This window comes from Polypterus senegalus, chromosome 4 (assembly GCF_016835505.1).
Source record: "Polypterus senegalus isolate Bchr_013 chromosome 4, ASM1683550v1, whole genome shotgun sequence".
In the NCBI taxonomy this organism is placed as follows: domain Eukaryota; kingdom Metazoa; phylum Chordata; class Cladistia; order Polypteriformes; family Polypteridae; genus Polypterus; species Polypterus senegalus.
Window position 1 is genome coordinate 41,657,414 of NC_053157.1, and position 20,841 is coordinate 41,678,254.

The following is a 20,841-nucleotide window of genomic DNA, read 5'->3' on the forward strand; positions in this document are numbered from 1 at the left end:
CAATATACAGAGGAACCTGTACAAAAATTAGCCTTTCCCAGAATATTGATAGAGTGGTCTCTTTCTCTCAGCAAACAGTTTTTCCGTCTATAGTGCAGCATCCCTTGCTATTTTTAATAAAAGGTCTTTTTTGGGAGCAGATATTTTAGGTCTGAATCATTCAGTGTAACAGACTTTGGGCATTTTGTTATTGCCATCATTTTACACATTTGATTGGGGGCATGGCTTCCCCTGGACTAGAACTTCTAGGCCTCCTGAGGCTGTCATATACAGTAGAGTGTGGCTGTCCTGAGGAGAAACAGAGATATGCTTTGTGACATCCGTAGCTCTATCAGCACCTCATGGTGGTGGATCTTACATTTCAATACCTTCCATGGGCAATAGGCCAATGTGAGAAAATGAAGAATACAGTAAACATTTTCCACAAACATTATATGTCATTTTAGTAATGTCAATAAGCATATTAATTGTGTCATTGGACAATTTACTATGTAAATGTTTGTAATATAGTTCTGTTGTATTATCACTTGTGGAACATCTTCTTAACAAGCTGTATTGTATTCCTGCAGTTTCTGTTCACCCTTTTTGCTGATCATGAAGTTCCAGATCCACCAGTCAATTATGAAAACATGCTGTTGTACTTTGCAACAGATCCTGATCCTGTTAAAGGATTTCACAGAGCTTTGAGCCTCGTAATTGGAAAGCCTTTGTTAACACTAAGCATTCTTAAGGTACTGTGTAGGGAAAAATTGACACATTTGATTGATCTTTTGGTCTTTTGTTAATTATGACACGCTGTATGTAATTCTTTTAAACAAAAACCTGTATGGGTCATTTTTATTATGAAATAACAACCTTCTATAAATGTGCTGTATGCTTGAACATATGGAAATATGTGCTTAAATTTCAATGCTTTAATAAATATCAGCATCTAATTATCTTAACTGAAAGGTAGCAATTTACAAATATCTGGTCAACAAAAATGAACAGAAACACATTTTCTTGTAGGTCTTAATTTCATCTTCCCATAAGCTGATTATAATCACAGGAATGTGCTGTCTGTATTTAGTTCTTCAAGAAACATGCAGTAGAGCTACTTCTAAGTACTATAAGTTACATTTTAAGATTGTTCATGTAAGGAGGACACAGGTTTTGAGATAAGTTTGTTATACTCACTGATTATGGCACTGAAGAGTGTTGATGTGTTGCAGATTATTAAAGCACATGCAAGGAAGATTGCTCTATACTCTGTAAATGTAACAAAAACAACCCTATAAACCTAACATTTGCACTAGTTGTATCAAAACAAGTGTTAATCATTGTCAGACCAACTTTTACATAAAGGTAAGAAACATTTTCTAAGTTTGGTCTACTCTTAACCATACAGATAAGTGATGCCACATCACACAAACATCGATGAAGCTTCAAATGGCTCTGAGAATACACAATGTTGATGCACTTTTCAAAATAATATATTGTCAGTCACTCCAGAAATGGATTACCTACAAATGGAGAAAGATCATTAGGACTGGCAAAAGTGGGCTATCTAACAAAATGAACCCTCATATAAATTGAAATATTCCAAGAACCTTTTATACATTTCTGTGTATCTATAGTAATCATTTGCCATAATCTGTGTCAATGTGCACGAGTCATCTGTCAGAAAGCTATACAAGTAGTCAAAAACAACATAATCGCTCAACTGATATTTGCTAGCAATTATCTGGGTGTACATCTTGAACCACAAACTCTAAGCAGCCATCTCAGAGTTAGATTTATTTAATGCAAAAACAACTCTGGTTTAAAACAATATTTATTAAATACTAATAATAATAATAATTTACAGTATGTAAAGCTGAATGTGATTGTCCAGTATGCATGCCTACACCTTTTAATTTATGTACACTAAATTTTGCACAGATTGCACATTTCTACAGGGAAGACGACAGGCTATATTTCATTCCAAAATTTTTCACTGGAGAACTTTATTTAGCAGTGACACCTGCACTTTATTAGGGAAGTGTCCCAAAAGGCAATTTTGTAACTTGACACAGGCATGCAATGTTGCTCTCCATAATCAGTGAAATTTTGTATATGTAATGACAGCACCTGCAGTTTAATCCATCTAAGATAGCACAGTGTGCCCCTACTAGTACCAACTATAAAGAATCATGATGGAGACATAATAGGCAGCTTGCTGCCATTAAATTACTTTTCTCTTACATAACATATGTGGGAACACTTGAGTTGAATGTGGTGTTAGTGAGCTCAGCAGAATTGAAAACTGATTTTCCATTGAAGACAGTGATCCAAAACACTACACAAAGTTGCAATGGCGGGTTTTGGACATGGTTATGTCAAAGCACAGGTCTAAAATCCTATTGAAATACTGGAGGTGCATTTGCCCATTACTTGTAAGAAAGACCTTAAACAGCACACAGTTAAAAGCAGTTGAATCCAGACCATTTGGCAGTATACTAAGATTCCTCTCAACTACAGTATAGTAAATGACTGATAGGCAGTTCCCAGGAGCACCTATCAAAACTGCATTTATTTTCATTTATTAGTTCAATAAATAATTGCACACTGTTAGTTTTGATATTTAATGTACTGATAGGTTTCCAGAGAAAGATAAATTTCTATGCAGTCTATTATTTCTAAATTGTATGGTGTCATTGTTCTATTTTACAGTCCACACAAAGTCTTGGTCAAACAGCAACAGATAAACCAAAAGAAGGTGAAGGTGAAGGTGAAGGTGAAGGAGAAGGTGAAGGTGAAGGTGAAGGTGAAGGTGAAGGTGAAGGTGAAATTTCAGCCGAAGATACTGATGTTAAAGTACCTATGAAGGCTTTGTTGAAGGTCGTCTCCCATGGCATCTGTAAAACTAGGGAGCACACCAGATTTTATGTTCAAGGAAATATTGATTCAGATTATTATGGGGTAAGTGAATGTCCTAAGAAAGAAGGATTTTGAAAATAACATGTTAAACATTTTACTTGGTTATTGTTATCAAAACAGCAAAATCCTCTTTAATTAATACTCCTACATATACCTTAGGGGTATTTATACATATTGTAAAATAAAGAGAGAAGCATAACATATTGAAAAGGATGGGGAGGCAAAGAAATCCAAGAACAGAAAGGGGTGGAGTTTGGTTAAGGCTGGTGGGCTGGATACTGTTCTTCATCTGGATGTTTGACTTCATACCTAGTAATGAAAAAGGAACACACGTGAATAGCTGTGCAGCAGCTAAAGCCTTCTTCTCAGTGGAAGACAGTCTAACCCCACACATATAACTACAAATATATATACTGTACATAAACACAATACATTCAGAAAATATTTACCCCTGAATTACAAAGAAAAAAATGGATTTTACAACTTTTTGCAAGGTTATTAAAAATAAAAAACTGAAATATCACATTGACACACATATTAAACTTTTTGCTATGACACTTAGAATTTGTCTTAGGCAGAGTGGTCAGACAAAGACACATGGAGGCCCACTTGCCATTTGAAAAAAGGTACCTAAAAAACTGGGAGAAACAAGATAATCTCATCTGATGAAACCAAGATTAGTGTCATGTCTGGAGAAAACAAGGCACTGTGATGAACTATCTGTGTAATACCATTCCACCGATGAAGCATGGTGGTGGCAGCATAATGCTGTGGAGTTCTTTACATATCCAGGGACTGGGAGACTAGTCAGGGTTATTGAAAAGCTGACCGGAGCAAAGTACAGAGATGTCATTAATGAAGCAGAGCACCCTGGACATCAGATTGGGCTGAAGGTTTACTTTCCAACAGGACAATGATGACCCTAGGCACAAAGCAAAGACAAAACAGGACTGTCTTAGGGACAACTCTGGGAAAGTCATTGAGTGGCTCAACCAAAGCCCACACTTGAACCCAGTCAAACATCTCTGTAGAGCCCTGGAAATAGCTATCCACCAATGATCTCCACTCAACCTGACACAGCCTGAGAGGGTCTGCAGAGGAGAATGGCAGAAAATCCCCAAATCCAGGTTTGCAAATCTTGTTGAATCTTACACAGGAAGACTTTAGGCTGTACTTGCTGCCAAAGATGCTTCAACTAAGTACTGAGTCAATGGTCTGAATTCTTGTGTCAATTTGATATTTCAGGTTTTTTTATCTTAATAAATTTGCAAACTTTTCTTTCATTTTGACCTTCTAGGTATTGATTTTGCAAAAAATTAATAGAAATGATTTTAGTACAATATAGCAAAATGTGAAACAAGTCAAAGGGACTGAATAACTAATATATATATATATATATATATATATATATATATATATATATATATATATATATATATATATATATATATATATATATATATATATATATATAGTGTATATATATTGTGGAAAACGTACCCCCAAACACAGACAGACCGACACCAGGATGTCCAAAACACACTCCTTTATTTTTATTTTGAGCACCACAATGCCTTCTCTCACCAATTCTCTTCCTTTCTTCCTCTTTCTCTTTTTCTTCTTTTTCTCTTTCTTTCTCTCTTTCTCTTTGACCTCCTTCCTCCTCCTCACAAGCTTCGTCTCCTTCCTCCCAACTCTGGCTTATCCACTGGAAGGAGGCGGCCCCTTTTATTATGACCCGGATGAGCCCCAGGTGCTCCCCTTGACGTCACTTCCTGGTGTGGCGGAAGTGTCAGGAAAGCACCTGGAAGCCCTCCGGGTGTCCTCGGAATTACTTCCGGTAGCACTTCCTCCATCCAGGCTTCTCTGACTGTCCGGGCACCCCCTGGCGGTGGCCAAGTCCTTTCATAAAGAGCGTCCCAGCTCCGCCCCTGTGGCCCCCAAATAGCCCCGGGCGGCTGCCCTCTCGTGGCCGAGGAGTAACAATGTCCAAGTCGGGGGCTACCTGTGACAATATATATATATATAGATCTATACTAATAAAAGGCAAAGCCCTCACTCACTCACTCACTCACTCACTGACTCACTCACTGACTCATCACTAATTCTCCAACTTCCCGTGTGGGTGGAAGGCTGAAATTTGGCAGGTTCATTCCTTACAGCTTCCTTACAAAAGTTGGGCAAGTTTTATATCGAAATTCTACGTGTAATGGTCATAACTGGAAGCAGTTTTTCTCCATTTACTGTAATGGAGATGAGCTTCAACGCCGTGGGGCGGAGTTTCGTGTGACAGCATCACGCCTCGCACGTAATCAATCACGCAGTACATAGAAAACCAGGAAGACCTCAAAAAAGCGCTTATTAAGAAAACATGCATTATATAATTGAGAAGGCAGCGAAACAATAAGAAGCGAGCGAGTGACATATACAACCATATTCATGAGTTCTTCTTCATGAGCTACTTCGGAAACAAAGCACGATGTTAACCTACACTTTAAATTAAGTTCATAGACAGGCTGCCGCTGGCGTTTGTAATTTAGTGCCTGCCCATATAAGGCCGTCCGTCAGCGGCAATCCAATAGCAAACTCCCACTAAATATTCACGGGTTAAGGACTGTGCTTATGCAGAGGAAGATGAGATGGTCAGGGTGGTGTTTGGTACAAACTCAGCGAAACTGCGAGAGAAAGTTTTAAGTGCCAGGACTAAGGTAACATTAAATACAGCCATGGACATAGCGAGATGGCACCAGCACAGCTGGGAAACTTCGATGCATGTACACCGGCGGCTCCGTGAACTGGCGCAGTGCACAGATAAAAGCAACAGTTCCAAAGAGCGCTGAACAAAAACCGAATTACACAATTGAAAAGGCAGGAAAAAATATGAAGCGTCTGATACATACAAGCATATTCATAAATCCAACTACTGCGGAAACAAAGCACCGTTGGAAAAAGTCAATGTCCGCTAAAGGAAGACAGTGTAAAAAACCCGTGCATGCAGTGTGTCAGGTCTCAGATAAAGAAGAAGGCGAGCTGTTTATTGATGCAGTAAGAAACGAATCGATGAATGAAACCTGTCATCTTTACAACGATTGACAAACACGGAATGTAACTTGAACACAACACATCCTACAAATACGAACCTGATTGAAAGAAATAATGATAATCAAATCCTTGATGACAGCAACACTCAGTAACACTCACAAAACAAATACTGTATATTGACAGTCATGTTACATTATTTTTAAAATGATTCCCTTTTATTTTCATAGCTTTTTTAACACACTACTTCTCCGCTGCGATACGCGGGTATATATATATGTATATATATATAACCCGATCTACATACTCGAATAATGGATACTTTATTCGCCATCAATGATTGTTTTGGTAAAGCCATACTCAGTGTATTCATTAGATGAACGGTAAAAAAGTAAGAGCGAGGGAAGGATGACTTATTGAGGCATGCAGGCTGTAGTCGCGTCAACTCTATCTGAATTGCGCGATCACATTTGAAAAAATATATCTTTTCAAGTTCTATTTAGTCCATATGTGTCAAACTCAAGGGCGGGCCACATCTGGCCAGCGTGTAATTATATCCGGCCCGCGAGATCATTTTATATACTGTATTATTGTTATTAAAGCCGGGTATATGAAGCGCTGGTAACACAATAAACTGCAGATCCCATAATGCAGCGCTTCAACTGCCTTGCCCCACTTTCCCTGTTGCCAAGTAATGTTAAACCAAGTCGTTACTACGGTGTTCCCAAATACGCACTTTGCTGATAAACTGAGCGCACTGCGCACTGAGTTTGCACGGCACTTTGGTGACTTCGAAGAACAAAAAAAGTCCGTCTACATGCGGCTCGAACCTCGTGCATGTTTGGTAACACATATCTGTGTGAAAAGCTCTTCTCAGTGATAAAGACTAACAAAACAGCACACAGGAGTCGCCTCACTGATGAGCACCTGCAATCCATCCTGAGAATCTCCACAACACAGAACCTCACACCAAACATAAACGAACCTGTGGCCAAAAAAGATGCCAGGCGTCCAGCTCTAAAATGACATATGAGCAAAGAAAACTGAATGATTTGATTTGTTATTGCTGAAAGGAACACATTTCATTTATATTTCTAGGTTTTGTTATGCAGCATGTTCATATTTGAATTTGTATCATTTTGACAGGATATATTTTTATGGAGAGCAAAATCTTTTGGGATATTTAAAATCTAAGTTTATTTTTATGTAAAATTACATAAGAGTAAAGAAATGTGAATGTTTGTTCTTTTAACGTTTACTTTATTTCTAACTTGTATAATTTAGACAGGATAAATTTTTATGGAGAGCAAAATATTATAAGTTGTTTAAGGTTTGAGTTGATTTATTCACGAATAATATTCCTGTCTGTTTTTACCATTCCTACCAAAGATATTTCTGTCGACTAAATAAAAATTCCTTCTATTTAAAATTTAAATAGAACTTGAACAAATACGATAGTTCATAATATCCACGCAGACTTGCACATAAGAGCGGGAGTTATCCGTTTTAACAAGCAGCGTATTGCACTGATCTGAAATAGCTGTGTGTGTATATATGTAGATATGTATGTATATGTATATATATGTTTATATATGTGTGTGTGTATGTATGTATATATATATGTATTTGTGTGTATATATGTGTGTGTATGTATGTATGTGTGTATGTATTTATGTGTGTGTGTGTAAATATATATATATATATATACTGTATATATATATGACAACAACACTCATCACTCACAACAGTGACAAAACAATTACATTGACAATCATGTTACATTATTTTCAAAATGTTTCCTTTTCTTTTTCATTGCTTCTTTAACACACTACTTCTCCGCTGAAGCGGGTATTTTGCTAGTATATATATATATATATATATATATATATATATATACACCTGTATATATATATATATATAGCAAAATACCCGTGCTGCATGTAATAGTAGTGTGTTAAAGATTATAAAAAGAAAAGGAAACAATTAAAATAACGTAACATGATTGTCAATGTAATTGTTTTGTGACTGTTATGAGTGTTGCTGTCATCAAGGATTTGATTATCATTATTTCTTTCAATCAGGTTCATATTTGGAGGATGTGTTGTGTTCAAGTTACATTCCATGTTTGTCAACCGTTGTAAAGATAACAGGTTTCATTCATCGAAGTGTTCACTACCCAAATCGGTACTCGTGAATCTAAGATGTTTAACATGCATTCCCGGTATTAAGTTGTGGATTTGCCTGCGAATATTTAGTGGCAGCATGTCTATGAACTTAATTTAAACTTAAGCTTTACACCTTACTTTCCAATTGATATGTCTACAAAGGCTTGTTCAGCTTCAGAGGGTTGTTCCTTTCTTACTGCATCAATAAACAGCTCATCTTCCTCTTTATCCTAGACATCACACACTGCATGCATGGGTTTACCTTTCCCAGTCCTGCAAACTTTAGCAAGGTGGTTCAATTTACTACATTTTTTACACTGTCTTCCTTTAGCTGGAAATTGACTTTTTCCACCATGTGCTTTGTTTCCGTAGTAGGTGCACTTATAAATATGCTTGTATGTGTCACTCGCTTCATATTCTTTTGCTGCCTTCTCAATTGTGAAATGCGTTTTTTGTTCAGAGCTCTTTGGAGCTTTTGCTTGTTGTCTGCATACTGCGTTCACAGTCAGTTCACATGAGCCGCTCGGAGTACATGCATCGAAGGTTCTCAGCTGTGCTTGTGCTATCTCGTGCAATCTTGCGATGTCCACGTGTTTATTTAATGTTAGCTAAGACCCGGCACTTTAAAGTTTCTCTCGCACTTTTGCTGAGTTTGTGCCAAACACTAGTCTATCCCTGACCATCTCATCTTCGTTTGCATAAGCACAGTCCTTCACCAGCAATTTTAACTCTGTTACAAAGTGATCAAAAGTCTCGTTTATACCCTGCGTCTTCTTATATCTCACCACCCAAATCGCTACTCGTGAATCTAAGATGTTCAACAGGCACTCCCGGTATTAACTTTTTGAATTGCCTGCGAATATTTAGCGGCAGCGTGTCTATTGGATTGCTGCTGATGGACGGCCTTATATGGGCAGGCAATCAACTACGTAGGAGGCGTGGTGATGTGGGGCGCAACTCCGCCTCACACGGCGACCGAGCTACAGGTTATGGCCATATATATGTACGTAAGTAGGATTCAGTTATGACCGTTATGCGTAGAATTTCGAAATGGAACCTGCTTAACTTTTGTAAGTAAGCTGTAAGAAATGAGCCTGCCAAATTTCAGCCTTCTACCTACACAGGAAGTTGGAGAATTAGTGATGAGTGAGTGAGTCAGTCAGTGAGGGCTTTGCCTTTTATTAGTGTGTGTGTATATATATATATATATATATATATATATATATATATATATATATGTATATACATACAGAGAGAGAGAGAGGTATTCTGTTTTTCATCAGCTATTATTAGAGATTTATATATATAGGGAAGTACTATGATAAGATCAAATTTCAATTTCAGATTTTTAACAGATTTGCAAGTGTTACAGATTTGACTTTCCAAGTGATGTCTGTCTGTCTGTATATCAGGATCTGTGTGTCTATGGACATGATAACTCAAAAACACATTTCTCAGTCTAAAATAAGGTTTGAACATTTCTTAGCATTGTAAAATGCTAAACACCTATTGACTTTGAACAAAAACATTTCAGAAAGTTTGCTACACAAAGATAAGTACATATACTGTAATTATACAAATTTCTAAATCATAGCTTTATGCAGAGAAAATTTTTTTTTCCATTTTTATAAGCTAAGCATGTTCTAATCAAACTCATCAAGCCAATGTTTTACCTGTGGCAGTGCATCAGTATTTTTTTGAAGGTATGAGGACTTTCTCAGAAAACTGCAGCCACATCCACATCGATGGACTAAGTTGCCCCACACTTGTTATATATACTTCTCTACCTAAAACAGAGAGAAGAAACAGTGACACTTGACATTTTGTTTGTGCGTATATCTTGTAAAAACAGATTGCAAGATTATTTAATTAATTATTTAGGAAATGTGCAGGTAAATAATTTTATTTACTAGTTCTGCTTCCTTTTGTTTTTAAAAGTATAGGGTGGTCCAGATCTAATTATGCAATTTTCATTACGCTATAACTTATTAAGTTTATTACATAGAAAATCACCTGAAAAATCCCGGACCATCAAGATGTGTGCGAACTGACGACATGAAGAATCATCTTCACACCGAACTGGAATCGTCCCCACATAAATCAAACTCATCCAGATGATCTGGATGTTCATAATTAGATCTGGACCACCATAGTACACTAGAAGTACTTATATGAATATGAAGTTTCAGTGTTTGATTTTGGATAAATTTGCAAACTTTTCTGAAAACATATTTTCACTTTGTCATTATGGAAAACTGAGTGGAAATTAATGGCAGAAACAGTAAACATATCCATTTAAAATTTAAATCTACAACACAATAAGGTGTTCAGAAAGTGACGGGGCCTAAGTAATTTCTAAATCTACTGTAAATGCTGGTAACATCCACTATATCATATAACAAAATTTCCCTGTAAACTCAGGGAATCCATTTGCTATTTACAAGAGAATTGTGTTATAAAATGGTTCACTTTCTGTACTTGTGTGATACTCCTTATTTATAAATTTCTCAATTTCAGTGCACTATGTGAACAGTTAATAGAACTTTAAATGCCTTAGGAACAGTCAAAAGTATGAGTACAAAAAAACATCCATATAATAATATGTAATGTTTTACAGCATTTTTGCCAAATCTACAGAGGACTGGGATACAGAGAAGAGGATGAAATTCCTTTTTCCATTTTGTCACAACATCCTTTTATTCAGGAGATGATTGAGGAAAATGTTCAGTACAAATACATTGTAAGTATTCTTTATCAAATAAAATATCAATTCATTCATCTTCTAGCCTACTTTATCAGTTGTGGGTCATCCTGAACTGATGCTATCCAATATTGGGCACAAGGCTAGTGCCAACCGTTCTGTTTTGCAGGAGACATGCAAACACACCAATAAATTGAGTCATATTAGCTGTGTGCATCTTTGATTCTGGAGCTAAACACTATGCCATCATGCTACCCAAAACTGAAACATTCATTTGTCTACTTTGTTTATTTTACACTCTCTGGGAGCCAGAGGCACATTCAAGGAGCAAGAGGCAAAAACTAGGTCAGGGCAGGGCACCAGTCCAGAACAGGATTTCCTAACACACCCACTCATCTCTGGAGGTAAAGCCCACACAGCCACAGGAAGAATGTCTAAACATCCTCAACAAAACCTGTCCAAAAAGGCAATAATTGGACTCTGGATTTGAACCAGATAGTTGTGAGGTTCTAGAGCTAAACACTGTGCCATCCACTTGCAAACATACTGTAGTATATTTGGAACAGTATAGTAGTTTAAAAAACTGAATTAGTAATTGGACAAAGAGCATAAATATGAAATACGATATTGAAACGCTGAGCAGTTGATCACATTATTTTGCTACAGTATTTCACTGGAATTCATGTCTGAAAACATGGTTAATATTCACTCTTACTTGACCTGGTGGAGATATCTCTGTTAAAACACTGGATTCAAAATAATCTTGTATTAAAGGATTTTTGAAATAAGCATTTGAAAGGCACATACACACAAACACATACCCTGGTAACATTTCAGCAACCAATGACATGTTACAATTATAGGTGGAGTTTCACTTTTTAAATAGGGGGGGCAAAGGACATCACACAGCAGCAGTACACAGGATCCTGCCCATAAAAACATTAAATAATGAAATGCAGAAAAACTTTTTTGCGTTTTCCCAAAATTTCGTTCAGGAAATTCATCAGGATGTGGTTGTTTAGGGCCCTAAGTTTTATTATCAAGACTAGTAGGACATTCTGAAATGCTGCATTGAGCTTCAGTGATATACTTGTCACTTACATCTGTCGCTGTCGTCTCTTTTTAGAAGAATGAAGTGTGATGTGATGTGATGTGTTAGTGTCAGTCAGTTAAGCATTCATCAGAGAAATATAGTCAGAAGGAGCATTCTTTTGTAAAGGTCTGCATTTAGAAAAGTGTCAAATATCCATCTTTCGTAGTTTCCTCAATATTACTGAGTGACTCTGAATACCAATGATTGCGATAGTTCTGGCAAAAATGTAACAACGCAGATACACTCGATGGATATGTTGGATTAGGCTGTTAAGTGTGTAGTGTATTTTATTGAATGTTAGCTCCTTATTCCGTTTACCAGAGTGATACTGAAGAAAGTTTGGAATTGGTTGCAAGTGTTTTTGGTCTGATATCTATCAATCGAGTCATTCTTATACAACCCTAAGGAGCCACATAGCATAATATGATGTGTAATGTGAAATGGCTGCAGTGTTTATGAAAACACATCATTAGAAAACAAATTTATCATTATTACAATATTACATATGTTTGTGTTACTGTTGGATTTTGAGACGGCCCCAGCCTCTTCATGCCCCCTCCAAGGCTGCCTATGGCTTAAATTTACATTTTAAATGGTACTTTGCTAATTTTGCCTCTGAATGTATTCCATGCTTTTGCTTTATGATAGTGTATTCTCAAACAAATGAATTTTCATTCAAAGTCACTTCTTCCTAGGAACTTAATAAAGTAAGCAGAGTCTTTAACAGCTTCAGACGTTTCCACAGTTACTGTAAACAATGCAAATTCTTCCCGTTGAACTTGTGTAGGGTTGCCAGCGATGTTCCAGGTAAACAGAGCTGATAGGTTTTCTAAGTCCAAATTATTTTATTTCCACATCTTGATTACTTAGTGTTTCTGGGAAAGTGTTCAAATTAGGTGACGTTTGTGAAACATAAGTTCAGGAGGAGTGTGCACTTCAGTCAAGTGAGCAAATGAAGGAGAAGTGACAATTTACAGTAGGATGCAGAACCTTCTGGTGTCTGTTTAAAACACAGGTGTGACACATCACAAAATCCTTAAAAACACTTCACCAGCACTAGAGACGGGCAAGTTTTACTTGAAATGCAGTTTCATGGAACTGACACTAAAAACATGTTTTACAGGTGATTTTACAATTGCAAAATGTGAAACTCACTGGAGATTTTTTTGGGTTGTAAAGGTTTTGTTTTGAGGGAAAAGAAGGCATGCTGCTCCCAAAAGCCTTTTTCATTCTCTCGTGTTTAGATTAGATTAGATTCAGTTGGATAGAATTTCATTTGATTACATCTTGCCTGAAGAAGGGGCCTGAGTTGCTGCGAAGGCTTGCATATTGTATTCTGTTCAGTTAGCCAATAAAAGGTGTAATTTTTCTTGACTTCTCACTACTGTACATTCATAATGGCTAACATGGTACAACACCCTAGTACTACCATTTGTCTCAGGGTGATATTTAGATTTTTACAGATGCTGTTTCAATGCACAAATACATACATGCATACATAAATAAATGTACACACACACTATGGTCTGAACACATACCAGCATAACTAGAAAGGAAGAAAATTTTTAAACGAAAAACAAAGAAAACAGCTGCCTTGGCAGTCCCAGTCACAGTGAGGCACTACACAAGCAGATTTCTTTTGGTATAAAGGAGCTGCAGTAGCTTTTCTTGACACACTTCTGCTGAATAATTTGTTGACTGAACATTCTCAGTGTTAGTGTGTCAGGAAGAGGATGTGAAGTATTGTTCAAAATGGTACTCAGTTTTGTTTTAATTCTCTCCTTTGCTACTGCCTCCTGGGTCTAGAGTACAATACAATACAATTTATTTTGTATAGCCCAAAATCACACAAGAAGTGCCACAATGGGCTTTAACAGGCCCTGCTTCTTGACAGCCCCCCAGCCTTGATTCTCTAAAACAAAGAAAAACTCCCCCCCCCCCAAAAAAAATGAAAGAAACCTTGAAAAAGGCAGTTCAAAGAGAGACCCCTTTTCCAGGTAGGTTGAACGTGCAGTGGGTGTCAAAAAGAAGGGGGTCAATACAATACATTACACAGACCAGAACAAATCCTCAATACAGTATGAAAATAAAAAATTTTCAATTACGGAGCAGAATTTAACAGTAGATGATATCACATAATTGATTTGGATTTGTTTAGAGCCATCAAGCTGCCTCCTGCATTTGGCCATTCCATAGCTGAAACATTGTTTGGCCAGCCAATCCAATGAAAGGACCCCTCAACCCCACAATTCCTGCGATCCTACATCAGGGATAACTTTACCTTAGGCAGGCAAAACAACTTGGCAGTGTGCCATGGCACCGAGTGCCACATTTGAGTACCAAAAAGAGAAACAGAATAGGTGAGGGTTAGTAACAAATTATAACTATCATATTACTTATGTTTTAGTGCTAATGACCAACAACAGAGATGCAGTCTGTACAGTTAATCAGCAGCTCTAGTCAGGATATGCTAAACCAAAGTAGTGAGTCTTCAGTAGTGAGGGATTTGAAAGCTGAGACCGAAGGGGCATCTCTTATAGTAGCAGGCAGACCATTCCACAGTTTAGGGGCCCTGTAACTAAAAGCTTGACCTCCCACTGTTATTTTATTAATCTTTGGAATCAGAGTGTGTCTCATAACTGAGCCTGCCCTTTTAATTCGCTTGTTAATTCAGTAGGCCTTCTCTTGAAGTGACATTACCAGCTCAGCACACCACAGCACAGAAAATCCCACTGGTCATCATAAGAGTTATATAAGATGTGAAGGATTTCACTTCCCACATTAAAGGAAGGCAGTTTCCTAAGGAAGAAGAGCCTGCTCTGCCTTTCTTATATAGTTCTTCTGTGTTCCGAGACCAGTCCAATCTGTCATTGATTTGGACCCCCAACTACTTGTAGAAGTGCACCACCTCTACCTCCAATCCCTAAATAGTGGACCAGACACAGAGACTGTTTGGTGTGGCAAATGTCAAAAAACTTGGTTTTGCCGATGTTAAGGTGCAAAAATTTTCTTTGCACCAAGAAACAAAGTTCTCCACCTCATTCCTATTCTCTTTCTCATAACCCTTATCAATACACCCATAAGTGCAGAAAAATCTGAGATTTACTGTACGTGAAAAGACCTGGTGTTATATTTATAGTCAAGGGGGGGAAGAGTGAAGAGAAAAGGAGACAGGACTGTACCTTGTGGTGCTCCAGTGTTGCTCACATCCATATCAGAAACACAGTCTCACAACCTGCGGTCTGCCCAACTGATAGTCCAGCATATAAATTGCTGTCTTTGCCTTCACAGACATTTAACAGTCGATATTATAAACAGCTTAAAGAGGGTGTGTAGGATACTGTCAGCAAAGGTATCAAAATGTTGAAATCCCTTTATGAGACCATGGGAAGTGGTTAATGGGGTCACCACTAACCCAAACAGAAAAATCTTTTCTAAAACAGAAATTAATTAGAATTAATATTGTACAAGAGAGAAACACAACTGACAAGCTATGACCCAATCCGCTCTTTTAAAGCAAAACTGTGCTGGTTCATTTACAAAGCCACAAGATCAAGTTATTATTTTTAATACTTCGTGGCTGTATGGTTTGTGCAGTTTTAGCTTTCATTTTATGTAACAGTTGCTGTTTGAAGATAATGTGGTTTTCATAAAAAACCTTTGGCAAACAAATCACTATAAGTTATTTTATCCTAGGTCAAAATGTAAGTTTCAGCATATTGTTTAAAACCTTGCAAAATACAGACATTATGGGTGATCTACAGTATTTTAAAGGTTTTTATTTTCAAGCTGTTAAATTATACTATATTTTGCCTTTGTAACCTGACATATTCTCAAGCCATATGTTGAAAACAGACATACACAATGCTCTGGGATTACAGTTCAAAACAAGTACTTTTGGAAATAAATTTAAATAGCCTTATATAATAAAAAAAAAAATAAAAGATAGGAGAAAATAGACTTGACCCAAACCAAAATGAAACAAAAAATCCCAAATGGTTTCATTTTACATAAAAAAGAAAATAATCTAAAGCCACACTAGGTGTTGTTCTGAGATCAGCTACAGAGATAGGGTAGCTATATACGATCCTGTGTGGTTTCGAGCTTCACAGCTTGCACGAATTAAGAACTGGGGAAATGCACACAAGTTTATCACCTGGTAGTTCTGTTAACAAACTTTTCTTTTGTTTTGAAGAATTTGCTTTGGATTTGAAAGTGGTTATGTTTTAGTAAACACTTTCAAACAACAAAACCATTTAGGATTTTTATTGTGCTTCAGTGTAAATCTTCACAAATTTCCACTCAGCATTCCGCATCCTGTCCTGTAGTGTTTTAGTTTTAAAAAGAATGGATATGTTGTAGTTAGTTGACAAAAGAAATCTTGGTAAATGATAATTTGTTATCCTTGACATTGTAAACACATAAATCAGAAGCACAGAAAAACATTTTATGATACCAAGTCTTTAAGGATGTTGCATGAAGTTGAGTGTTGTTGCTCTGTGTTCAAATGGAGGACTCTGCTTTCCATTGGAATGCACTCTTTCCCTTTGTTACGTTGCTCTTTAATCATGATGTGAATGTAGTGTGATGTTACCTTTCTCAGCTCGCTTTTAGGCTCTTTGCTGTACCCTCTGCAACTTCATAGGGAAAAGTATTATTCTTTCTGGCACAAGAGCGTAGGCACTGAAGTTTCCTTCTTGAAGTAATGGCTGCTTCTCAGTCTTCTGAGACTGGTCTCAGTCACTGGCACAGAGCCTGGCTTGGCATAATGGATCTTATAGTTAGTTCAGGGCATCAAGCTCCAAGGCTGCATGGCAGGGTGCCAAACTCTGACCCTGGATTGTCACAGTAGCTACAGATTTTTGTTCCAGCCACTTTCTCCATTAGTACCCAGTTACTGTTCCTAGTTAAACAGACTTGTTTTGGTTATTTTGCATTCACTTGCTCGTTAAGACTCAAACCTCTTAATTTTTTTCATTAACTAGCAACTAAATAAAAATGAGATCTAACGCAAGCCAATGATATGACCATCTAAGACAGAGACCTCAAAATCCAACTAATTTCTTAACTAGCATTCAGTTTTTGTCCTTAGTGAAACCAGTTATGTAAGTCCATGACTTGTTGCTGCTCACCATGCATTTTCAAAACTGCTGATTTTCTTCTTTCCGAAAGCACTAGCAAAATGTTTTGTGGACAAAAATAATTGATATTTTTCAGACTTTCACCTGATGAACACACAAGTGCCAATCTAATTGAGTTAATTTGTCTTGTTGGCTTGCTTTGCAAATCATTATTGTTTGATTGCTGATTAAGGAAAAAACAGAGTCCTGAGTCTTAAAAAACAAGTCAATAAAACTAAAGTAAAAGAAGTGCGCTTCATTATCAAAAGTAATTGGCTAGTAATTAATAAAGTGGGTGGAATGAAAATGTTTAGCCACTGTGGTCCTCCAAGATCCGAGTTTGACACCCCTGTTCTATGAAGAGTAACTTCCAGTCCACAATAATGAATGGTTTCTCGCCAAAAGAGAGTGGTGTGTCAGCTTTCAGCTCCCAAACAGAACAGGGGCCTCATGCATAAACGGTGCGTACGCACAGAAATGTTGCATAAGAACTTTTCCATGTTCAAATCACGATGTATAAAACCTACACTTGGCGTAAAGCCACGCACTTTTCCACGGTACCTCATACCATGTCGTACGCAAGTTCTCCGCTCGGTTTTACAGACTGGTGGCACCCAGCATCAAAGCAGTGCTACTGTTCCTTTGTGGTTACCCTTTATTTGTTAGAACCACATTCCTGCCGAGGCTTTATAAATACACTGAAACTAACCGCATATTGTTTATTAGTGTAATGCATCTGATTGTAATTAACTTGTAACAATACAATGGTCCAGGGAATAGCCATAGTAATCCAAATACCATAACTGCTTTAGTGTTGTTACTCTCACTGCACCTTTTTTTCTTCTTTCAGTTGCATCCGTTAAGGGTTGCCACAGCGGATCATCTTTTTCCATATTACTCTCACTGCACCACTCGGAGTATTTATATCACTGTATCTGAGTGGGGAATCATAGCAGCAGCTGATCGGAAAGAGAATTATCGGTATACAGCATCAAGCCCACCCTGCCTCAGCCACAGCAAAACATTTCAAAGCCTTTCCTGTACGGACCTTGCTGTTCAGAAACAGTCAATCAGTCCATCAAGTGCTCCTTGTAGAACTGTTTGTACAGTACTTATAAGTACAATTACCCAACTGTAAACTTGCACTACAGTTATAATATTGCACAACCTGCGCCACTTTATAAAGCGCGTATTTACATATGATGATATAATATCAATAAATCAATATAAATAATATCATTTTTAAGATGAAATGCAGCAAAATATGTTGATTATATTGTATAGATAAAACTTTAACTTCATTTAAATAATCTGTATTGTTAATAATTAAACATGTGAGCACATGGTTCTGCAGCACAAGCTAGTTCACGGATTGATCCTACCTTGTGCTGTATTCTTTCTGGGGCTGACGCGACACTGGAAGGATAGATGGATAGAATAATTAAACTTGTACTACAACGATATTTCAATATTCCTTAAAAGTTTCAAGATTCGTCGTTGTAAGTTTACAGATGGCTTAACGTCTATTACAGAGCTGATTGTATGGCGATTGGGTATGTGGAGAAAGAAAACTAAGGACAGGAATTGGAGATTAGTATGTTTTAAAGAGAAGGTCGCGCACAATCACGCACTGTATTCCCCTGTTTAATAACATGCTTTAATTCCTATTATCATGAAAAAGATATCACGTATACATCTCAGTATTTTAATTATTCAGAGAGCTGTAATATCACGAATGTAATGGATTCTGTGTCCTGTCGGAGAAAGAGAAAGCGGAAGCATGTAGTGATTCACACACATAGAGCAAAAGATCAAATACAAAACAAAGCATTTAACGTGCTACTTTAATTACGATGTGATTTGAGAAACTGGTTAATTAAACGATTTTAAGATGAAGTGTATGATGTTCTACTTTAATGACAAAATAAACTACGTAATTAAAGTGGAAATTTCGAGACTGAAGTTGACATTTCATGCTTTTTTCCTCACTGTGTGCCTTTTTTTTCTCTGTATCTTAATAAGCTTTCATATGACACTCAGACGGTGGGCTACGACTTGCCTTTTCACAGTGACTTTGATATCTGACAACTTCTTTTTTATTTTGGGCACTGTGCGACTTTGTGAACTTGAGGTTTCAAGTTTCTACGACACTCTATGTCAGGTGATCAGCTTCCTTTTGTTGTTTATACCACTGTTTAAACCAACAAATAGTACTTTTTTCCTTGCCTCCACTCCACTATTCGCTGAAATTCTACCATTTTCGCTCTTGCTTTTTCCATTGTCTTTTCCCAGAAGGCTGAGCTTAAGGGCAATTTCTATTGATTTGCATATTCAAAGAGGCGTAATTCTAGGAGGAGTTGGGGCGGGACAGAAGGCGTGTGCACGAGCGTTACTTTTCACGCTGACCGGGATTTATGGAGTTGGAGTACACACAGATTCCTGCATCTAGATTTTTCTGTGCGTTAGCACATTTCGGCTTTTGTGCTTACGTCATGTTATAGTGTGAATTCTACGCATGGCATTATGCATGAGGCCCCAGATCCTCAACTTTTCAGCTTCCCCGAACGAGAGTGGCTCATCAGCTTTTAGGTCCCCAAAGACAACGGAAGAGAAGAATGCAGCAAGTTTTAATGGAAGTTGTAACCTGTGGTGATTGGATCAAGGTCACTTCCAGTTACAGAATCAGTGCCTGTTTATATGTGTGTTTTTTTGTCCATTACATCCAGGCAGGTCCAGTTTGTGGACACAAGCCTAAAGTGAATGTCCTTTTGGACACTTTCTTGTGTGATTTACATCTTTGTTATCAGATGAAGTAAAGAGATAACCAAAGGGTTTTACAAGCTGCTGTTTAGCTATATTACTCAGGAATGTATGACGGTGCAGGTTCGCTCCACTCTCCCAGTTGATCTCGGGAGACTCTTCGACCTGACACCGTTGATAGTCATGACCGAGATGAGCTTACTAGATCAGGACAAAAACACACAAAGCAAGGGGTAGGTGAACAAGATGCTCATTTCTTTTATTAAACAAAAAACAGTCAGTAAGATGTATACTTGATATCATTTTCATTATGAAATGAATTAACGCATGTATTAAACATGGGGACATGGTGGTGCAGTGGTAGCGATGAGCTGGCACCCCATCCAGAGATTGTTCCTGCCTCCCGCAAGATGCTTGCTGGGACGTGTGTGACCCTCGATGAAATAATTTATTGCAGCAGTACAGTCTCTTTCAAAAGTACTAACCACCAATTCCTGTCCTTCCTTCTCTTTCTCAATAATAGATGTAAGGAGTGAGTTTTTGCTATTGCACACATGAAATTGTCATTTTAAAACATTCTATTTGTTTTGCAGAACATGAAGAAAATACTACAGATTCTACAGTCTGAAAGAGATCCTGTCTTATCCTGAAACAGCATTATTTTCATACTTGGAACAATATGTACTTTATTGCAAAAACATTTTTTATAAGTTAATATTAATGGGGAATATACTATGTGACCAAATATATTTAAAGTAATAAAAAATGTGCTCAGTAAAAGTGGTTGAATTTGTATTCATTTTTCATTAATTCTTGCTTATTTTGTAATGTGCATGATTATCTTAATGTTTTGGCATAGATGTGTGGGTTTTTGTTTTTTATTTTTACTGCAATGGAAGAAATGGCAAAAAGACCACACATTAGGCCCATATAATTTGTATTTATTATTTATATTACCCATGCAGTTTCAGATGGTGTCGCATGATAATTTACTATTCTCTTTTGTTATTATTGTTTAATAGGATTGCATAACATATTCCCTGCAGCAATGTGTTTCAAGCTTAC

At 37.2% G+C, this 20,841-nt stretch overlaps 1 protein-coding gene across 1 annotated transcript in view; it reads left to right on the forward strand.

Annotated features, from left to right (window-relative positions):
• Nucleotides 1-20,535, forward strand: part of spef2 (sperm flagellar 2) — a 159,825-nt gene extending 139,290 nt beyond the window's left edge. Inside the window, exons 35-38 of the mRNA XM_039750519.1 lie at nt 570-731; nt 2,692-2,940; nt 10,720-10,842; nt 20,370-20,535. Of these exons, the coding sequence (XP_039606453.1) occupies nt 570-731; nt 2,692-2,940; nt 10,720-10,842; nt 20,370-20,426 (591 nt within the window). The 3' untranslated portion in view covers nt 20,427-20,535. The remainder of the gene's footprint in view (nt 1-569; nt 732-2,691; nt 2,941-10,719; nt 10,843-20,369) is intronic.
• The last annotated feature ends 306 nt before the right edge of the window (nt 20,536-20,841 follow it).